Source organism: Condylura cristata, unplaced genomic scaffold (genome assembly GCF_000260355.1).
Source record: "Condylura cristata isolate star-nosed mole 26May11 unplaced genomic scaffold, ConCri1.0 scaffold00023, whole genome shotgun sequence".
Lineage (NCBI taxonomy): Eukaryota > Metazoa > Chordata > Mammalia > Eulipotyphla > Talpidae > Condylura > Condylura cristata.
Genome location: NW_004567124.1, coordinates 32,171,009 through 32,187,561, shown reverse-complemented (window position 1 = coordinate 32,187,561; position 16,553 = coordinate 32,171,009). Strand labels below are relative to the sequence as shown.

Below are 16,553 nucleotides of genomic sequence, written 5' to 3'. Positions count from 1 at the left end.
GCTGTATTGGCTGCCAGTGGTTTCACAGGGCTGAGACTTAGTCCCTTGTACCACTAGTAAATTCACCCCCCAAACAATTTTACATGTGGTTATATGCATAATCCTGGCTGATCAAAATTCATAGCACCATAATGCCACTCTAGCATACCCTTCTTCAGAACAGAGGGCTATGGAACCTGAACCAGCACTGTCCAAAAGAATATAAAACCAGTCACTCATGCACACTACATTAGTAAATTTCAAGTTTTCTACTAGCCACATGAGAGAAGCAAAAAGAAACAGGTGAAATTACATTTAATGATGTGTTTCACTTAACACAATACCACCCCAACATTATCATCGTAAGTAATTACTCCAAGATACTACTGATGAGATATTTTATGTTAGTTCCTCATAATAAGTGTTCAAAGGCTGGTGTGTTTTTTTCTACTTATAGCACATCTCAAGTTCAGACATTTCAGGCATTCAGAAGCCACCTGTGACTTATGGCTACAGCACTGGACAGGGCAGATCCAGGCATTAATTAGCTAATTCAACAGTGTTTGCCAAGTGTCTACCACATGGTGGCACTGAGCTGGAGAAGAGGAGTTCAACAGAGAGCCAGGGGAACCCCAGCCTCAGTAAAATGATCAGGAAGCATTAGTAAAATCACCATGGGGGTAAATGTAAAATTGCAATTGTGATTAGTTCTTTAAAGGAGAGGTTGGAGTATTATAAGTGCACACAGCAGAGGTGGTCACTTGTAAGGAGACTAATTTTGCAGTGACCATATAAATACATACATGCTAGAGGGCAGGATCCCTTTCAGTTCAAATATGAAAGTGCCGAGTCCAGTAATGACCGAGACCCAAATCTGATGTAAAAGCAAAGTGAACCTTTATTAGCTAGCTCGAGCTTGGGTCTGACCCAGAGTGATCTGACGCAGCGGATCCTCCCTGAGAGGGAAGGACCCCGGCTTCATTAACGTCATGGGTTTATAAAGGCATTGTGGGAGGGGCTGGGCAGTCATAAGTCCCTGCTTGTTGGATGCCTGCTGCAGATAACAGTTAGATCCTGGAACATTTACTCCAGGGAGGATTAAAACTTATCTTTGGGCAACAGATTTAGCAACAGTTTTACTGGCCTTCTAGCCTTCCATTGCTTATCTTTGAGCAACAGTTTTGGTAACAGTTTTACTGGCCTTCTGGCCTGCACATTCCTCCACATTACCAATCTGAAATATACTTAATTTGAGAGTGTTAGGGTCAGAAAGTTTCACAACTGGCCTATCCTTCTCTCTTCACACCTAATATAAGTCACAGAACAAAGTCAATTTACATTCTTTTTGAAAAGTACCTCCTAGTTAGAATCCATAACCTCCTCTGAATGTCCATTAATTTTAATGATACATCTGAAAACTGTACTACACAAATTAAAAACAATGAATCAGTCTTTTTTCCCCACCACCTATGCAGAGGAGAGTTTTCTCAGAAGGAACGGGAAGCATGGGGTTTCTGAAGGTGACGCTGTGGTGATATTGCCTGAATGAGGGTGAGTGAGAAGGGAGCTAAGCCCCTGGGTCTGTCTGTGCACAGCTGAGGAAGTGGGTGCTCTTGCAGTGACAGGTGCAAGTAAGAGCCAGGTAGGTAACAGTGTTTCAGTCAAGAAGTCCCCAGGTTCCCTGGGAAACTTTCTACAATAATAAAAACAAGGAAAATAGAAAAGGAGCAAATTAAACTAGGAGAAAGGAAATACAACTAATGAGAGACATGAGAAAAATAACAGAGAAAGTCAAGAAAATAAAAACTTTGAGAAGACCAATGCAGTTAATAAATTTCTAGCAAGAATGGACACACAAATGGCCAGGGGTTGTAGCACCATTCCAGATTAAAGCAATAGCCAAAGAATAAGAATAACACTGCGGTATACCCTTATCAACTGTTCAATTCAGGTGATAGGCACACATTTCTTAAGAATACAAACTACCAGGGCTTCCCTAATGACACAAGGGGTCTCAGCACTATGAAGCTTTCCACAGCCACTGCAGGACAAGCTTGATCCCCAGCCAGGGAGCTAATTCGCATGGCACAGCAGACCTCTCCTGTCTCCCCTACTGCTCCCTCAGCAGTGTATTTCAGTCAGTCTGCCTGTTCTGCTCCCTAACCTTGTCTCTGGTGAATCCTCTCAATCCCTTGACCCCCAACTCAGGTCTATATCCAGTTCTTGTATGCATCAGTAAATAATTGTTTAAAAAAGAGTTGCAATGTTATAAAATAAAATTAAAAAAAAGTTACAAACTACAAAAACTTGATATGAACTGGGTAGTTTATATCCTTTATGGAAATGAAATTTGTAGCTAGGAATCTCCCTACAAAGAAACCACAAAGCTCAGATGGCTTCACTGGTAAATTCTACTAAACATTTAAGGCAGAGATAAAAACAATTCTATACAAATTCCTTAAGGAAATTGAAGCAGGAGTATTTTTCAACTCATTCGATGAAGCTCACATTTCCTTAATATCAACAACAAAGACATTGCAAGGGAAAAAGCAGATCAATAACTCGCAGGAACATAGATGTGAAAGTAAATCTTGGCAAATTAAATCTGACAACATAGAAAAGGTTAGCATACTCTAACCCCGTGGTGTTTATTCTAGGAATGCAAGACTGGTTCAATATTCAAAGAACAGTGACTATGCTAGAAAGAGAAAATTCATGACCATCTCACTACGTAGTTGCAGAAGAAAATTTGACAAAATCCAACATCCATTGCTGATACCAGCTCTCAGTAAATGAGTGATAAAAAGGATCTTCACCAACCTGACAACATCTACAGAAGTGCACACTACTATTATACTTCAAAGTGAAGCACTGAATGCTTCCCCACTATGGTCAGATGAAAAGGTAAGGACAGCAAGTATTCCAAATAGTATTAGAGGCTCATTAGGGCATGTCACACATGTAATAACACAAGAAAGGCATGCAGATGGGATGAAAAGATGTAGGGGGCAAAGCTGTGCAACCCTCTACCCAGCCCCATCAATGAAACACATGCCTTGCCAAAAGTCCAGCCAAGCTCTATCTTATTCATTCCCCAAAGCTCATGGATATTTTCAGCCAGTCTGTCTCGGATCCTCTCTAGGTGAGGTGGCAAAACAATCTAAAAGGAAAGGGAATAAAGAGAAATCAGAACAAGCTGTCAATGATACAGAAATCACAAAAGCTTTATGGGTTAGGTGCTCTAATTGAATTTATGGGACTATCACCCAGGGAGGGATGTGGGGTTCTGACCACCCCAGGCTTGACCTAGACACTGCGTAGGTCCCTTTCTCTTTTAGCTTCTTCTCTGCCCATCCTCTCTTGGTATTTGGGATCTGGGGGATCTTTGTTCCTACATTCATCAAGGGTCTGGAGAGTGATGTGTGCTAGGCACTGTCAGTGCTAATGACAGGGCTAGGTTTAGCAATACCTGGTCAGCAAACTGATTAATGTGCCCCAGAGAGGATGGCGTTGATTGTGTACTTTATATTTAACTTCTCTGATAATTACATAGTTGGTAAGTTCTAAAAAAAAAAAATCACAATGTCTCATTCAAAATAATAAATTGGACCTTTTCAAAGTGAACATCCCTACATTGGATATCCCAGGTTTCCAGGTCCATACACTCAACTTTGGGTCCAGAGTTAATGTTTTCTTATCTTGACTTGTTTTTACTTTCTCACTTTAATTCTTCATGTTTATAGCCTCTTCTCACTGCTGACCTAGTCGTCACCTTTCCTCCTTCATTGAAATATCCTCTCATTTTAAAAAACTATTTTTGAAGACAGTATTTACCAGAAGATGTAACACACGCACTTCTCATTGTTTGGTAAGAACACAGGGAAGGACAACCTGTATCCGCAGAAAAGCTTATTTACTTCTTTGTCCCTCAGAGGTCTTGAATAGAATCCCTAGGAAGCAGATGATTCTACTAGGAGGTCCTCTGGCTCACAACCTCCTGCCCAGTTTCTTACCAACATTCTCAGCTCCAACCACATTCCAAATGCTGTACTGGGCTCTGTGAGCAGAGAAACACTGCTGTCTCTGTATTATGGGAATTGGCAATCATAAGCTATAAAAGTAAGCAGGCTAGGAATAAGCTCACACAGCTGAATGTAACAGGGTAATAGGAATATTATGGAAAAATACAAGAGACCTTCCATTGACTAAGAGAGCTGTGTTCCTACAAACTATTAACCTAGTGCCTCAGAGGCAAGGTTCCTTCTCATTTATTTTCTCTAACATCTCAACAGTGATTCGAATACCACTGGTGTGTAGAAAATAATGAAAGCTATTATGTGCCCCTGCCATGCCATGTGAATGTGCCTCTCTAAAAAAAGTCTCTGTAAACAGGGGAAAGAAAATTCCATTTATCAGCACTTTCAAAGTCCTCTATGCTAGTTCCAAGTTTTCTTTTTCCAGTGTTCTTTCAAAATCATGCCTACATCCTCTTCTTTCTCCAAGCAATCAACCACAAAAAATATTCACTTCTATGTATCCCTAATTTTTGTTTCTACTTCTAGGCCCCATTCCTGTTACTTTAATCTTGGCTGACACTCCTCATTTAAGTTATCAAAGGTCCTTACTGATTTCCATTATCCTACACAAACTTCTAGGGACATTCTAACCTATAGGATGTCTTTAGCATCTCCTTGCACAGATGGTTTATTCTGTATTTATTATACTTCCACTTTTAAAAATAATACATCTGCTTCTTACCTCTTCAAGTTGGCTGTGAACTCCTAGAAAATACTGAACTATTTCTGCCTATGCTTCACAGAGTCTAGTACAGGGCCTTGCATGTAGCCAAGGCCTCAGCTTGCTGATTGGTTGCGAAATCCTTTGAGAGCTTAATCTACTCACACAGTGGAAAAAATGAAGAATAATACTTGTTCACATTCTTACATGAGAGTTCGGTAGAACATACGATAAAAATGGTCCCAAAGATAAAAAAAAGAAGGAAGATTTAATCCTTTATCTATATTTCACTCTGTTGGCAGTTTGAACCTACCTGACTGGTGTCTATGGGACAGGGGATGAAAGAGGCTTGTGATAGGAACTGGGTGGTACCCAACAGATCTCTAATGCCCTCAGCATCACGCTTATATTCCTTGACAGGCTCCAGTCTCATCTTCTCTTTTGGAAGTAAGGCTTCATAGCAAGGGGCATAGCCAGAGGGAGGCAGGAATTTAAATTCTCCATGACGTCCACCCATCAAAAAACGTACTCTGTGTCATCATTGGGAGAGATTAGGAAAAGAGAGGTTAAAACAGACAAATGAAAAATAAAAAACCCTCAGCCTAAATGAGTGAAAATTAAAGACTGGTCTTTTCTGACTCTAAGTTATTTTGTGGGGAAGAGACTTAATTCAGCAAACATCCCAGGTGTGCAAAAAGCTATGGAGAGAGAAGTAAGCATCCAGGCATGCTCCTCTATGGTCCTGTGCCAACTCAGTTATTAGAAATGAAGTTAACCATACATATCACTAGATTTTAAATGCAGAAGTCACTTTTATTCTTTCCACGTGCCCCCCAAGCTGTTTCCACATAAATAGCTGTATTTTTATATGTACTGTGTATATATGTAATGCTAGAGATTTTTCCTTACCAGTATATAAAATAGCCACCATATTCTGCCTGTGTACCATTTCTGTGTGTAGTTGAAACTTACATATCTCGTACTTTGTTGGTAGACTTTTCTGCAGCTTCTAATTTCTTGCTAATATGAAAGGTGATGCAATAAATATCCTTGCATATATGTTGTCTTCTGTGTGTGTATAACATTAAGATAAATTCTTAAATGTAGAGATATTTAATTACCCAGTCTAATGGTGTGTATTTTAAATTTTGGTATCATTAGACTTTTAAATTATGTTTATCCTTATTACAGTAGGTAAATAAATATTATAAATACTACTAGAGTACAAAAAAATGGTATTATTCCCTGAAAAAATCATATTGAAATTATAGCATGAGTACTTCAAGTCATTTTATTTGAGTCAGACTATTCACATATTAAAGAAAAAAAATGGTATCATGATTAAGGATAACAGGAAACCCTTATTTTAAGATGTACACAAAAGATTAAATAACACTAGAGTATAAAATACCAACCATACATGCCAGAAGCATCACATTTAATATCACACATTTAAAAGAAATGATACACTGCAGAAGCTGCAGTTCCCCAAAGCCGCCATTTGAGGGTGACTGTGGGGAAGCATCAGCAGGTGTCCACAGCCGCAGGGAGACAAATGGGCGGGAAATGTTAGTTGACCAGACTACCTGCCTTTCTCAGGGCCACCATTATGCTGCTGGGGTTAAGGCCTCACTCCAGTCCAGAAGTGCCCACAGTGAAGTCCCAAGGAAGGGGCAAGACACTTGGAGCTCACATTAACAGCAGGTACTAGTTACAAACACACTGAAGTCTTAGAATATTTTAATTCAGCATTCTGGAAGAATTCCAGCCCTACATACATAGGTTAGGTAAGGTTAAGGTTAGACCCCAAAGCTCCTCCTACATGGAGGAGAGGATGAAAGTGAACTACTGCAAAGTGACAGTTCATGTACGCCTAGGTTTGTAAGTAGAATTACAGCTCTTGCAAACCAACTGCAACTGCAATAAATTGATGAGGAAATATGGCCATAGTTTTAAGCAATTAAAACATGGCAAGATATGTAGCCCTGCAGGGTCAATAGTAATTCATACAGGAAAGATCAATACACACACGGCACATCCTCACACAACATTCTTCCATCCCCTCCACCCTTTCCTTCATCCTTCCATTTAACAACAATTAACTAAGCCCAAAGGACTTGCAGCGTTCTCTTTACCAGAGAGTCAGCAAAGAACAAAGAATACGGTGTCACAGAGCTGGCTCCCAACTTGGCAGATGGCGGTGATTACTGCTAGGAAGACATTTAGGGAGGGAATAGAGGACGATATGAAACAAGGGGTGGGGGCAGGACAGTGGTTCTCAGGCAGGAGCTAACACAGGCCTCTCTGAGGTAGGGACATGTGAGTTCACTTTTCAAGGAGCTAGTGAGTTAAAAACCTGGAGGAGGGCCCTCTCTGGTGGCACAGTGGGTTAAAGCACTGCACTAAGAAGCTCAAGCCATTTCCGTATGAGTTCGATCCCTGCCTGCCCCGGAGGAGATCCATATGGCGTGGCAGACCTCTCCTGGCCCGCCCACTGCTCCCCTCAGCAGTGTACTTTCTCGATCTGCCTGTTCTGTTCTCCGCTCTGTCTCTGGTGAATCCTCTCACCCTTCCCATCTCTGGCCTGTACCCCAGTTCTATATGAATAAAAACAAAACAAAACAAAAAAAACCTGGAGGAAGGCATTCCAGGCAGAGGAACAACATGTGCAAAGGTCCTGAGGTAAGGAAATGTTAGTGTGGGCAAGAACCAGTAAGTTTGTGGGGCAGAAGATGAGGCAGGAGGGGCAGGGTTACATCAGGCAGGGGATGTGAGTCACAGCAAGAAGTTGGGATTTTATTTTAGGGGGGAAGTCTGAGGGATTATAAGGAGAATACAAAATTTTTGTTGCTCTATGTGGGTATGTCTAGGAACCAATCAGGAGGCACCTGACATGAATCTAGGCCTAGTGGGAGATGTGGGAGGGTTGGACAAGATGAGAACAGCAGATTGGTACAGACAAGCCAGATCCCAGTTTCGTTTTGGCATTAGAATTGTTGAAGGAATAGCTAGCAGAGCAGAATGGAATAGCATGTGTGTGTGGAGGGAGATGAGGGACATGGAAGACGTTTATGATTCAGCAAAGCTCTCAGTAACACTTGCCGCTAGGTCCCACTTCCTTTAACTGGAATATTCTGGCAGGGCAGGCTTCCCGAGAGTCTCAGTGTTGGCTGAGTAATTGTGAGTGTGGAAATAGCTTAATTATGAAACTGCAAAATAAAAACCTCTCCAAGCGATAGACATTAAGGTTCTTTTTTTCCTTTCCCAATTCAAACAAGTTCTTTATCTAAACAGCACTTTGTAAAAATGCTGTTTTAAAATTAATTATAGACAATGTATTGAGCCTCCCACTTTCCCATTTGAAAGTACGAAACAACACTGGTAAAAATTAGAACCACATTTGTTGCTGGCAAATGTTCCCACATTAAACATTATGTAATAGGGCATGATCTATGTGTATTCAGATTATGAACAATGACATTAAAGCAAAATTGAGTCATTAGCCTTTAATGTTACTAATTTAGTGAACCTTCAGGAAATAATAAGTTCGAAATTATTTGTTGAGAACTTCCCAACTCAATTGCAACCTAATAGACTGTGCTACTGACATGTGGAAACTGGCATAGAATGGGACCTTGTGGAGCACAGAATCAGTGCGGGAAGGTTTCTGCCTCTCTTCTCATCATACAGCCTTCTTGGGAGGAGCTGAGTGCCTGGGTGCTTTTATGGCAGATGCACCCTCTGTTACTCACTAGTGCATGGGTTCCAAGAACAAGGAAACAATTTCTGGTGAAGACTTCTAGATGGACTTAATTATTCATGAACTCTCTTGCCAGTTCTGTTTAGCTTCAAAATCTCTCTTACATTTAAAAACCTGCTATATTCTTCTGGATAACTGGTGGCAATCCATGAAGCACTGAAAGAACATAGCAATGTCCCTCCTTTTATAATTAATTCTTAACTGGAGAATAATTTGGTTTTAAATTGTTACTTTAGCTCTTCTAATAGGCAGAGAAACTGCAAAATGAAAAACCAACATAGCCAGACAACAGTGTTTACTGCTTACTGAAGCATTGTCTTCAAAGCCATTACACTGTGCTTCAGTGGGTGGAAGAATAGAATCCTGGGTCACTTCCAAAGTCCCTGATCCCCAGCAGGTGGGATTGGAGGGAAGTAATGCCAGGCACACTTTCCACACTGTCTTTGGCTCCTTCCCTCACTGCCCATGAAGAGCTGCCCAGAGTCTGTGGGAGGGAGGTCAACAAATGACCAGCAATGGTGGACCACTCCACAGCTCTCTCTGAGAGATCCAGACTGACCTTGCCAAAGGATATGACTAGGGATAAAGTATGGATTTGAAATATCACAAGACAAGAGAGAGAATATCGGAAACCCTCTTTAAATCTTTAGGATACTAAAATGGACCCTCCTCTACCTCAGAGAGCTAGCAGCGCCAGGTAGTTCAAAGATGCCAATATTTTTCCATCCTAAAGTAAGGCACTGGATCCATCGTGATCTACCCTAAATTTGTGGAATAGATTCCATCGACCTTAGTCCAGGGCACACCTCCATAGGGATAAGAAAGATAAAGAACTCACTTGGGAGAATTGTCAGGAGGGAAGGGGGGTGCTCTCCCCTATCTGAAGTTAGTCAGTAGGGCTTTAAGGAACCACTTGGACACTCACAAGTGACCCGTGGAGTTTAGAGAGAAACATTTATCTGGGGATGGGGGAGCAGACAGGGGAATCAACAGAGAGGACAGTCATGTGTCAAGGGAACATCGATCCTGCTGCTTAGGGTAAGGTCAAGGACCGTGCTCCTGGAAGTGCACTGGAGGCTGCCTTTACCCATTTTCAAAGGAATTGTGTCTATAAAGGCAAATGACTAAGTAGAGACCAGAAATCCAGGAGCCGGAGGGGGTCAGAGGTTCTGTGCAGGGAAGGAGAGTGCTGAGGGAGGTTTGAGTTTAGCTAGAAGGGAGAAGCTACCCAGTACAGGTGATGAAGTTTATGTGAAAAGAACTGAAGTCAGAGGTTTCCTGCCAAAGACTCTCCAAGAAAACTACAAGAATCCCAGAAGACAAGGAGGCAGAAAGGTGCACCTGCTACCCAAGGCATGCTGCCACGCTCCCCCTGTGCCAGCGCCTGAGGGAGGGGCCTTTCCACAGTCACCTCACTCGCTCAGCTCCAGAGGGCTCCAAGGCAGGAATGGCTGACCAGCGGGAGCATGACCCACAGTGGGGACAAGAGGCTGACCTCACTGCAGTCCCTAGAGGGCCAGGCTCAACCTGTCAAATGGATACAAATCAGATATTCAAGTAGATGGAATTTTAAATAGCTGACAAGATTGTTCTTGCTTTGAAAAGGAATTTTAAAAAGCTGTAAAACCTGTCCAACAACTTATTCAGGTCTGGAGTCCAGAACAAGGTTTTGAATGGGCAGGGAAGATAATACTAAACTTCCACCCACCTAGTCTACTCTTTTCAAGAAATTTGTTACCTGGGTCTTACTGTCTACATTTTAAATCCTTTGTCTCACTTGTAACTAAGTAATTTCCCACGAGAATGCAAATCTCTCTTAGGTGTTTTCTTGCCTGCTTTTAGGGCTCTACTGAATCCCTCAGCATCTCAAAAAAATGTTAATTTAAGACAAGAAAATAATTTAAAAATTGAGTTCATTAAAATTAGTTCTTTATGCTCACAATTTTCTCTACATTAATGGATTTTTAAAATCAATTTCATCAATCAATATAATCTTTTCCACTAAAGCATTTGTGTCATCTTCTGGGGTTCTTCCTATAACTCAGACATTCCATCAGCTCTCAAATGAGGCTTTCTCCTTCCTAAAGTGATTACAGTAAGCAACTGTGTCCTTAGATTTCTCTACCTCTGAGATGAGCAATAGGTTCAGTAATAGCCCTCTGGGAATAGTGAACTTTTGAGATGTGTGGGGGAATCTTTTATATACCTGACTAATTCTGTAAGGACACAAGCCAACTGATATTGGAAAATCTATGCTATCAATTTCATCTTTTGAGATTTGTGCATTTTTGCCTGCCAATTTACAGAAGAGATGAGAACATCTATTGCAAATTCTGAGATTGGAAAGACTGACCTGCGAATAAAATATGTAGTAAAAATCAGGACAAAGCTTTACCATGCTCAGAAAGGATGAATAGGTTTGATTTTGTTGGACTACAATGTTATTATTCATTACTTAGTAGCAAGTGTGTGAAGTCATTTTAATCTTCGCTTACTAGAGACCTCATTATTCTTATTTGTTACTGCATCATTCCAGAGAATTGGGGTAGTATTCCAAAGAAAAGGACACAAATTATGGTTAAGGGGGGAAAGAACTAGCAAGCTTTTGCTGACCTGAATCCAACTAAGTCATGATTCATAATTGCATCTTTGGTTCCTATCCCTAAGACGCAAGACAATCTGAGTTACATATGTTGCCACATTCATATTTTTTCTAGCCAGTGTTTGATGAAAGCCCAGGGCAATCCAGCCAACACTCCTCATGTTCCCCACAGAAGTATATTTATCTCAGCAGTAATTTCCACAGTACTGACCACAGCAAGCTGGAAATAGCTAGGCTGCTGGCTACCTGAATTTTAGCCAAGTATGGTGGATACCCACAGAAAACAAATGGCAACCGCAAATACACACCATCTTTGGATATTATTTTTATAAATTAGGAAGAGCTGGTAAAAGATTAAACAAGATGATTAAATATATCCACGAGGAATTTAACTATCACTATAAAACAGGTTCACTATAGCAACTAACTCATCAATTTCTGCAAATCCAAAAGCAGTGTCCAAATTGCACCATATGCTGGGGCCTCTGAATAATGGACCCTGTGTAGTTCAAGTCATGATCAATTTTGCCATTTGAAACCACCTTTCAAGAAGAGTTTCCTGGCAGCTAAGTAACTCAAACTTTTGAGTTGGCTCCAAGGTACACAAGGCTTACCCCAAATTCTGTCCTATAACATTTAAGGTTGTTATATGGAGGGCTTACTGTACTAATAATACCATATACAAATAAACCTCACTGAGAAGGAAATCAAGGCAGTACATTCTTAATAGTTAGAGAAAATAGCACATATTGATTTGTGGATTTTGTTAGTAATTACTCAAGCTGCCCTTGAAACTCACTGTGGGTAAGTTCTAATTGAAAAAGATTTTTGCTCCTCAATGACTGCTAGCAGGGACATCCTAATCAGGTATTATAAACAACACAGTCTGTCCTCATTATAAAAATAATTGTGGGGTCACAAATAAAAGCCAATAATCACAGTAAAGACCACTAAATAGGTGGAAATGGGGCTGTAAATGAGAAAGCTAAAGTAGAAGCCACACAGATGTTAAAAACAAATATAAGAAATAATTCTGAATGGGAGGATAATCCCTATCTAGATAGGCATAACCTTGCACCTTGCTGGGAGAGGTGCCATAAAACCTGGCACGTAGTCTACTGTACTAGGTGAAAACAGTTATTTCTTTCCAATTGTATTGTTAAACACATTTATTTTTAATAAGATGCTTTAATCAATTTGCAATTAACATCCTGGTTTCTCTTTCTAGCTTTCTGGATAACTAAACTAAAGTAATAGAGAGAGGAACCACTGATTTTTGGCACCAAATCATACTTTCCCAGATGATATGATGCACTGTCATGTGTTGTACCATGATACTCTGCAAAGGTGGTCCCTCAGTGTGGCCTAGGTGTGTAAGAAGCCAGACCACTGAGATTTGCATCAAACTCTATGACATTTACACAGCCAACCAAATCACTCAAAGATGCATTTCTCACAATATACCTCTTGCTCAACAGCACATGCCTACAATAATTTTATTTGCTCATAAGTAAAAATAAACCAACTTTCCAACTTAGGGCCAAGAACTGTCCAAAGAACACCATGTAATGGACTGGATCTACTTCAGTAAAATGCATTTTTCAAGTATGCAGGCAACTGTCATCCCATCTCTCCTTAGATCATTATCATGTTCTGGACTAGAACAGGACTGCTTGAAGCTGATATGTTCCTCATAGAAGAGGTGTGGAGGCCACCAAGCCCCCTTGGCACCAAGCTGTAGCTTGCCAACTGGTCAGCTGCTATAAGACACTCTCAGAACAAGGTGTTGACTGAAGTCAACTCATCTCAACCATTCAGTTTCTTAAATTCTCTCAGTAATTATGCCTTATAAATAGGTTAGACATCTCATGTGTCTTATCTTATAACTTTGCTTCTTTCTTGCTCACTGAAGACATATGATATGCTGACCCAGACGCGAGATGCTAGAAACATCTTCTGTGTGTGTTACTATGCAATCATATATTTCCTCACCTGCAAGTTGCAGCTCTTTGCCACCCCCCAAAAAAAAATTCATATATCCAAATTCATCTAGTGTACCTGAGGGAGCATGTAGGGATGACTTAATGATGAAAAATCACTATGTAACATAAATGCTCAGATATATATTTTTTTATAAACACAATACATGGGGACATCCATTAGCCAATAGACAGGAAAAGACCACTTCTTCAGAGCCTTGACTAAGTAGTTGTCTAAGATAAGGCGCTGTGAGTAGAATGTGTTCAAAAAAAGAAGTGAAGACTACCCTTGCTGGGTGACCAAGGCCATAAAAAACTTGGGCAACTCAGAGCTGGAAAGTTATGGCTATAAGAGACCTGTTTCTCCAGAAAAGATACTGAATCAATGGGTGGTTGGCTCAATGCTATTTTATTGTATTTAGATTTCTACTATTTCTCTTTATTCTGGGGGGGTGATGGGGGCACCCTGATGCCAGAAGATCTATGCTCTGATCAGTTTTCTTTGTGCTTATGGTACCACAGCCTTTCAATAACACTCATTTTCTACATACTCCCTATGGTATCAAATAAGGAATGCTATTATAACACAGGTAAAGAGAACTGACAAGACATTCTCATGGGGCCATCTACAGCACAGAGAAACAGGCAAAGGATTCTTGAGGATATAAACTTTGAGGCTGATGCAAGAATTCTTTGACATGAATTTGATATGAATAGATTTGCAGCTCTTGCAATTGTTACAAGAATCTCAATGTTTAATTTCAAAATATTGTATGTATCTACATGAGTAGATACATATCTACATCTGTAAGTTTGCACCTTTCTGTGTCAAATTCTAAAGGTTGAACATAATTTTCAAGGGGTAATTTCTTATTTCTAAATAGTTACTTACATCGTCTTTTGGAAAATATAAAAACATGTCTTGATTTCTCAATCTGTATGAGGTGCTGAAGTCTATCACAGGGGTCATTCTAGAACTCCAATCACCTGGGACCCTGGAGCTTTGAGATAGTTCCTTTGTGCGCCCAGCTCTAAGTGTGTTCTCCACACCTGCCCACCTTCCATGGCCATTCCTAATGGCATCATGGGGACCAGGGCAATTCTAGCTGTGTTGATTCTAGTTTACCACACAGTCAGTTGTGATCTTTTTACCAGGTAGTGATGGAGAATGGTTAACAAAATTTGGGGGAAAAGAATTATAGTGTAGTCTTGCCTTATAAAACCCAAAAGGTGTTATAAAGCTATATTTATTAAATATAGCATCTAACAGTACAAGGGGAATAACAATGGATGCAATAGTTAGGGAAAGTATGTAAAAACCAGCACACACAGTTCAAGTCCAATGTAATGTAAAATATTGAAATATATAAAGAGGTAATAAGGTATTTCTGAATACTATGATTAAAGCTTCTTGGTATTTTCTTTGAATTGCATCACTTTTGTGAAAGGGAAAACATAATGGAAAAGTAAGAAAGGTAAATCACAAACTGGGAAAAATATGTGAAATCAGTAAGGCAAAATAGTTTAACATATAAAAATAACCTCAAAGGACTGTGATGATGGTTTATAGGTGAATTGGTGGTGGGGATTTTATGGAGAATACACAATAATATAAAAGCTATAAATTGAAAAAAAAAACCCAAAATTGATATTAGAAGGACAAAGAACACAAAATTAACAAAATACTGCATTGCATTAATATGTAAGAATGAAAAGCACAAATATTTAATCAGACTGGTTAAACATTTACTTAGTAAGAGATACTGTTCTCAAATTGGCAAAGGTTAAAAATTACCTATAGCAGTTAATGAATAATACCCCATCATAGTTGGGGGTTCCCGTATGTTACTATAAATGGTACCACAGGCCCAAATCCTGTCTGTACTTGAAAACTTTGGAGATGTATTTCACTTTAGTTTTCTTTAGATTTTAAAAAACAAAGTAACTACATGTCGTATATATCACATAGGAAAGCCAATTAGGGAGGGGCTATTTCCCATAAACAAACGTATCAATACTGCTGTAGTAAACATGTAAATATTCACAAGCAGAGTAAACAAAAGACTCAAAAACTGTGTCATTTCTGCAGATGACAGCTTTTTCTATCAAATGAGTGCAAGCCAGATCTTTCTGCAAAATGAGTTGGCAAAAATAGTATGATTTTCAAATTTTTAAAAAATTTCTGAACTAGTAAATTATGAATTCTGAACTAGTCAATCTTCCTGAAAAACAGCTTGGCAATTGATTAGAGTTATGCACAAAGTAATTTTATACATAACAGTAGAATTGAATTAGCATGATAATCTAACAACAAAGTAATGATTATATTCTGAGGCAGAATTGTGAAAGGCTATTATATGGCTATGAAAATTATTTTAAGGACAGTACTCAATCACTGAAGAAAAGGCTCATTACTTAGGCTAAGTGAAAAATAATGAAGGTAAATAGAATTTCATATTCAGTGTAATACCAATAAAAATATATACTTATAGATTAAAAAGACTTGGATACACCAAAATATTAATGGAAGTTACAGCTAAATATTGGATTTGTGGGTGATATTTATTATATTTAATTGTTTCTTTCAAATTTTTATGAGGTCTTTTTTTAGTAATTATTAAGGTCATTGTACAAAGAATTAATCATATTCAAGTTACTATTTCTCTGAGAGCATAATATAACCTTGGGGCAGGAGGTTTGTGCTCAGCATGTATAGACAGAATGGATGGCTCTAGGTGGTTCTCCATCCACTTTTCACCATCTCTTGGGGGAGTTTGGTTGATAGTGGACATCTCTGCAAAATGAGTTGGCAAAAAAAGTATGATTTTCAAATTTTTGTGAGACTGCTATGCTCCCCAGTTCATAGGTGTGGTGGGAAGGTGGAGTAACAGCTACACTCATAAAATGATAGTCATCACTTACTTGACACCTGCTGAAAAGCTCACCACAGGGAAGAAGAGTCCATCTGTGTTGAAGTTCTCAAACATCCCTTGTACAGGCTGCCCATTGATGCGGAAGGAGATGCTGGGTACTCCCAGGTCAAGGCAACAGCTCACCACATCATCTGACTTCAGGAGGTGCTGGTTGATGGAGGCCACAGCTCTGGGTATCCGGCCTGGTGAGTAAAGAACAGGAGGGAAAGCATGTGGGACTCTGGAGGCACCCACCACCCTGGAAGATTCTCAACAGGCCACCAGTGGGTGGTAGGGAGGAGGCTAGCACAGGAGAGTCTGGCTATTGCACTTGAGATACAACTTTGCTTTCCCTGTGTGGAATAAGCAATGAGAAATGATTTCCTAAGCTGGTGAGTGGGCAGCCTGAGATGAGATGAATTTCAGAGGAAATTCTCAAGCTGTCAGGAATGAGAACAAACAAGGATTCAACCTGCTCAGTGTGTGCTTAGATTCTGGCATGGTGTTCAGAGTAATGGACAGATTGCCTTTTGTGTGTTCGCATGTGTATTTATTTGAAGGTGCCCAAAGCCTTATTTCTTCTG

The 16,553-nt window shown here is 39.8% G+C and overlaps 1 protein-coding gene across 1 annotated transcript in view; it reads right to left on the bottom strand.

Annotated features, from left to right (window-relative positions):
- The window catches only part of RYR3 (ryanodine receptor 3), a 358,818-nt gene that overhangs the window by 209,601 nt on the left and 132,664 nt on the right, over positions 1–16,553 (bottom strand). Inside the window, exons 19-21 of the mRNA XM_004687571.2 lie at positions 15,980–16,172; positions 5,030–5,246; positions 3,035–3,139 (exon numbers count right to left, since the gene is read on the bottom strand). Of these exons, the coding sequence (XP_004687628.1) occupies positions 3,035–3,139; positions 5,030–5,246; positions 15,980–16,172 (515 nt within the window). The remainder of the gene's footprint in view (positions 1–3,034; positions 3,140–5,029; positions 5,247–15,979; positions 16,173–16,553) is intronic.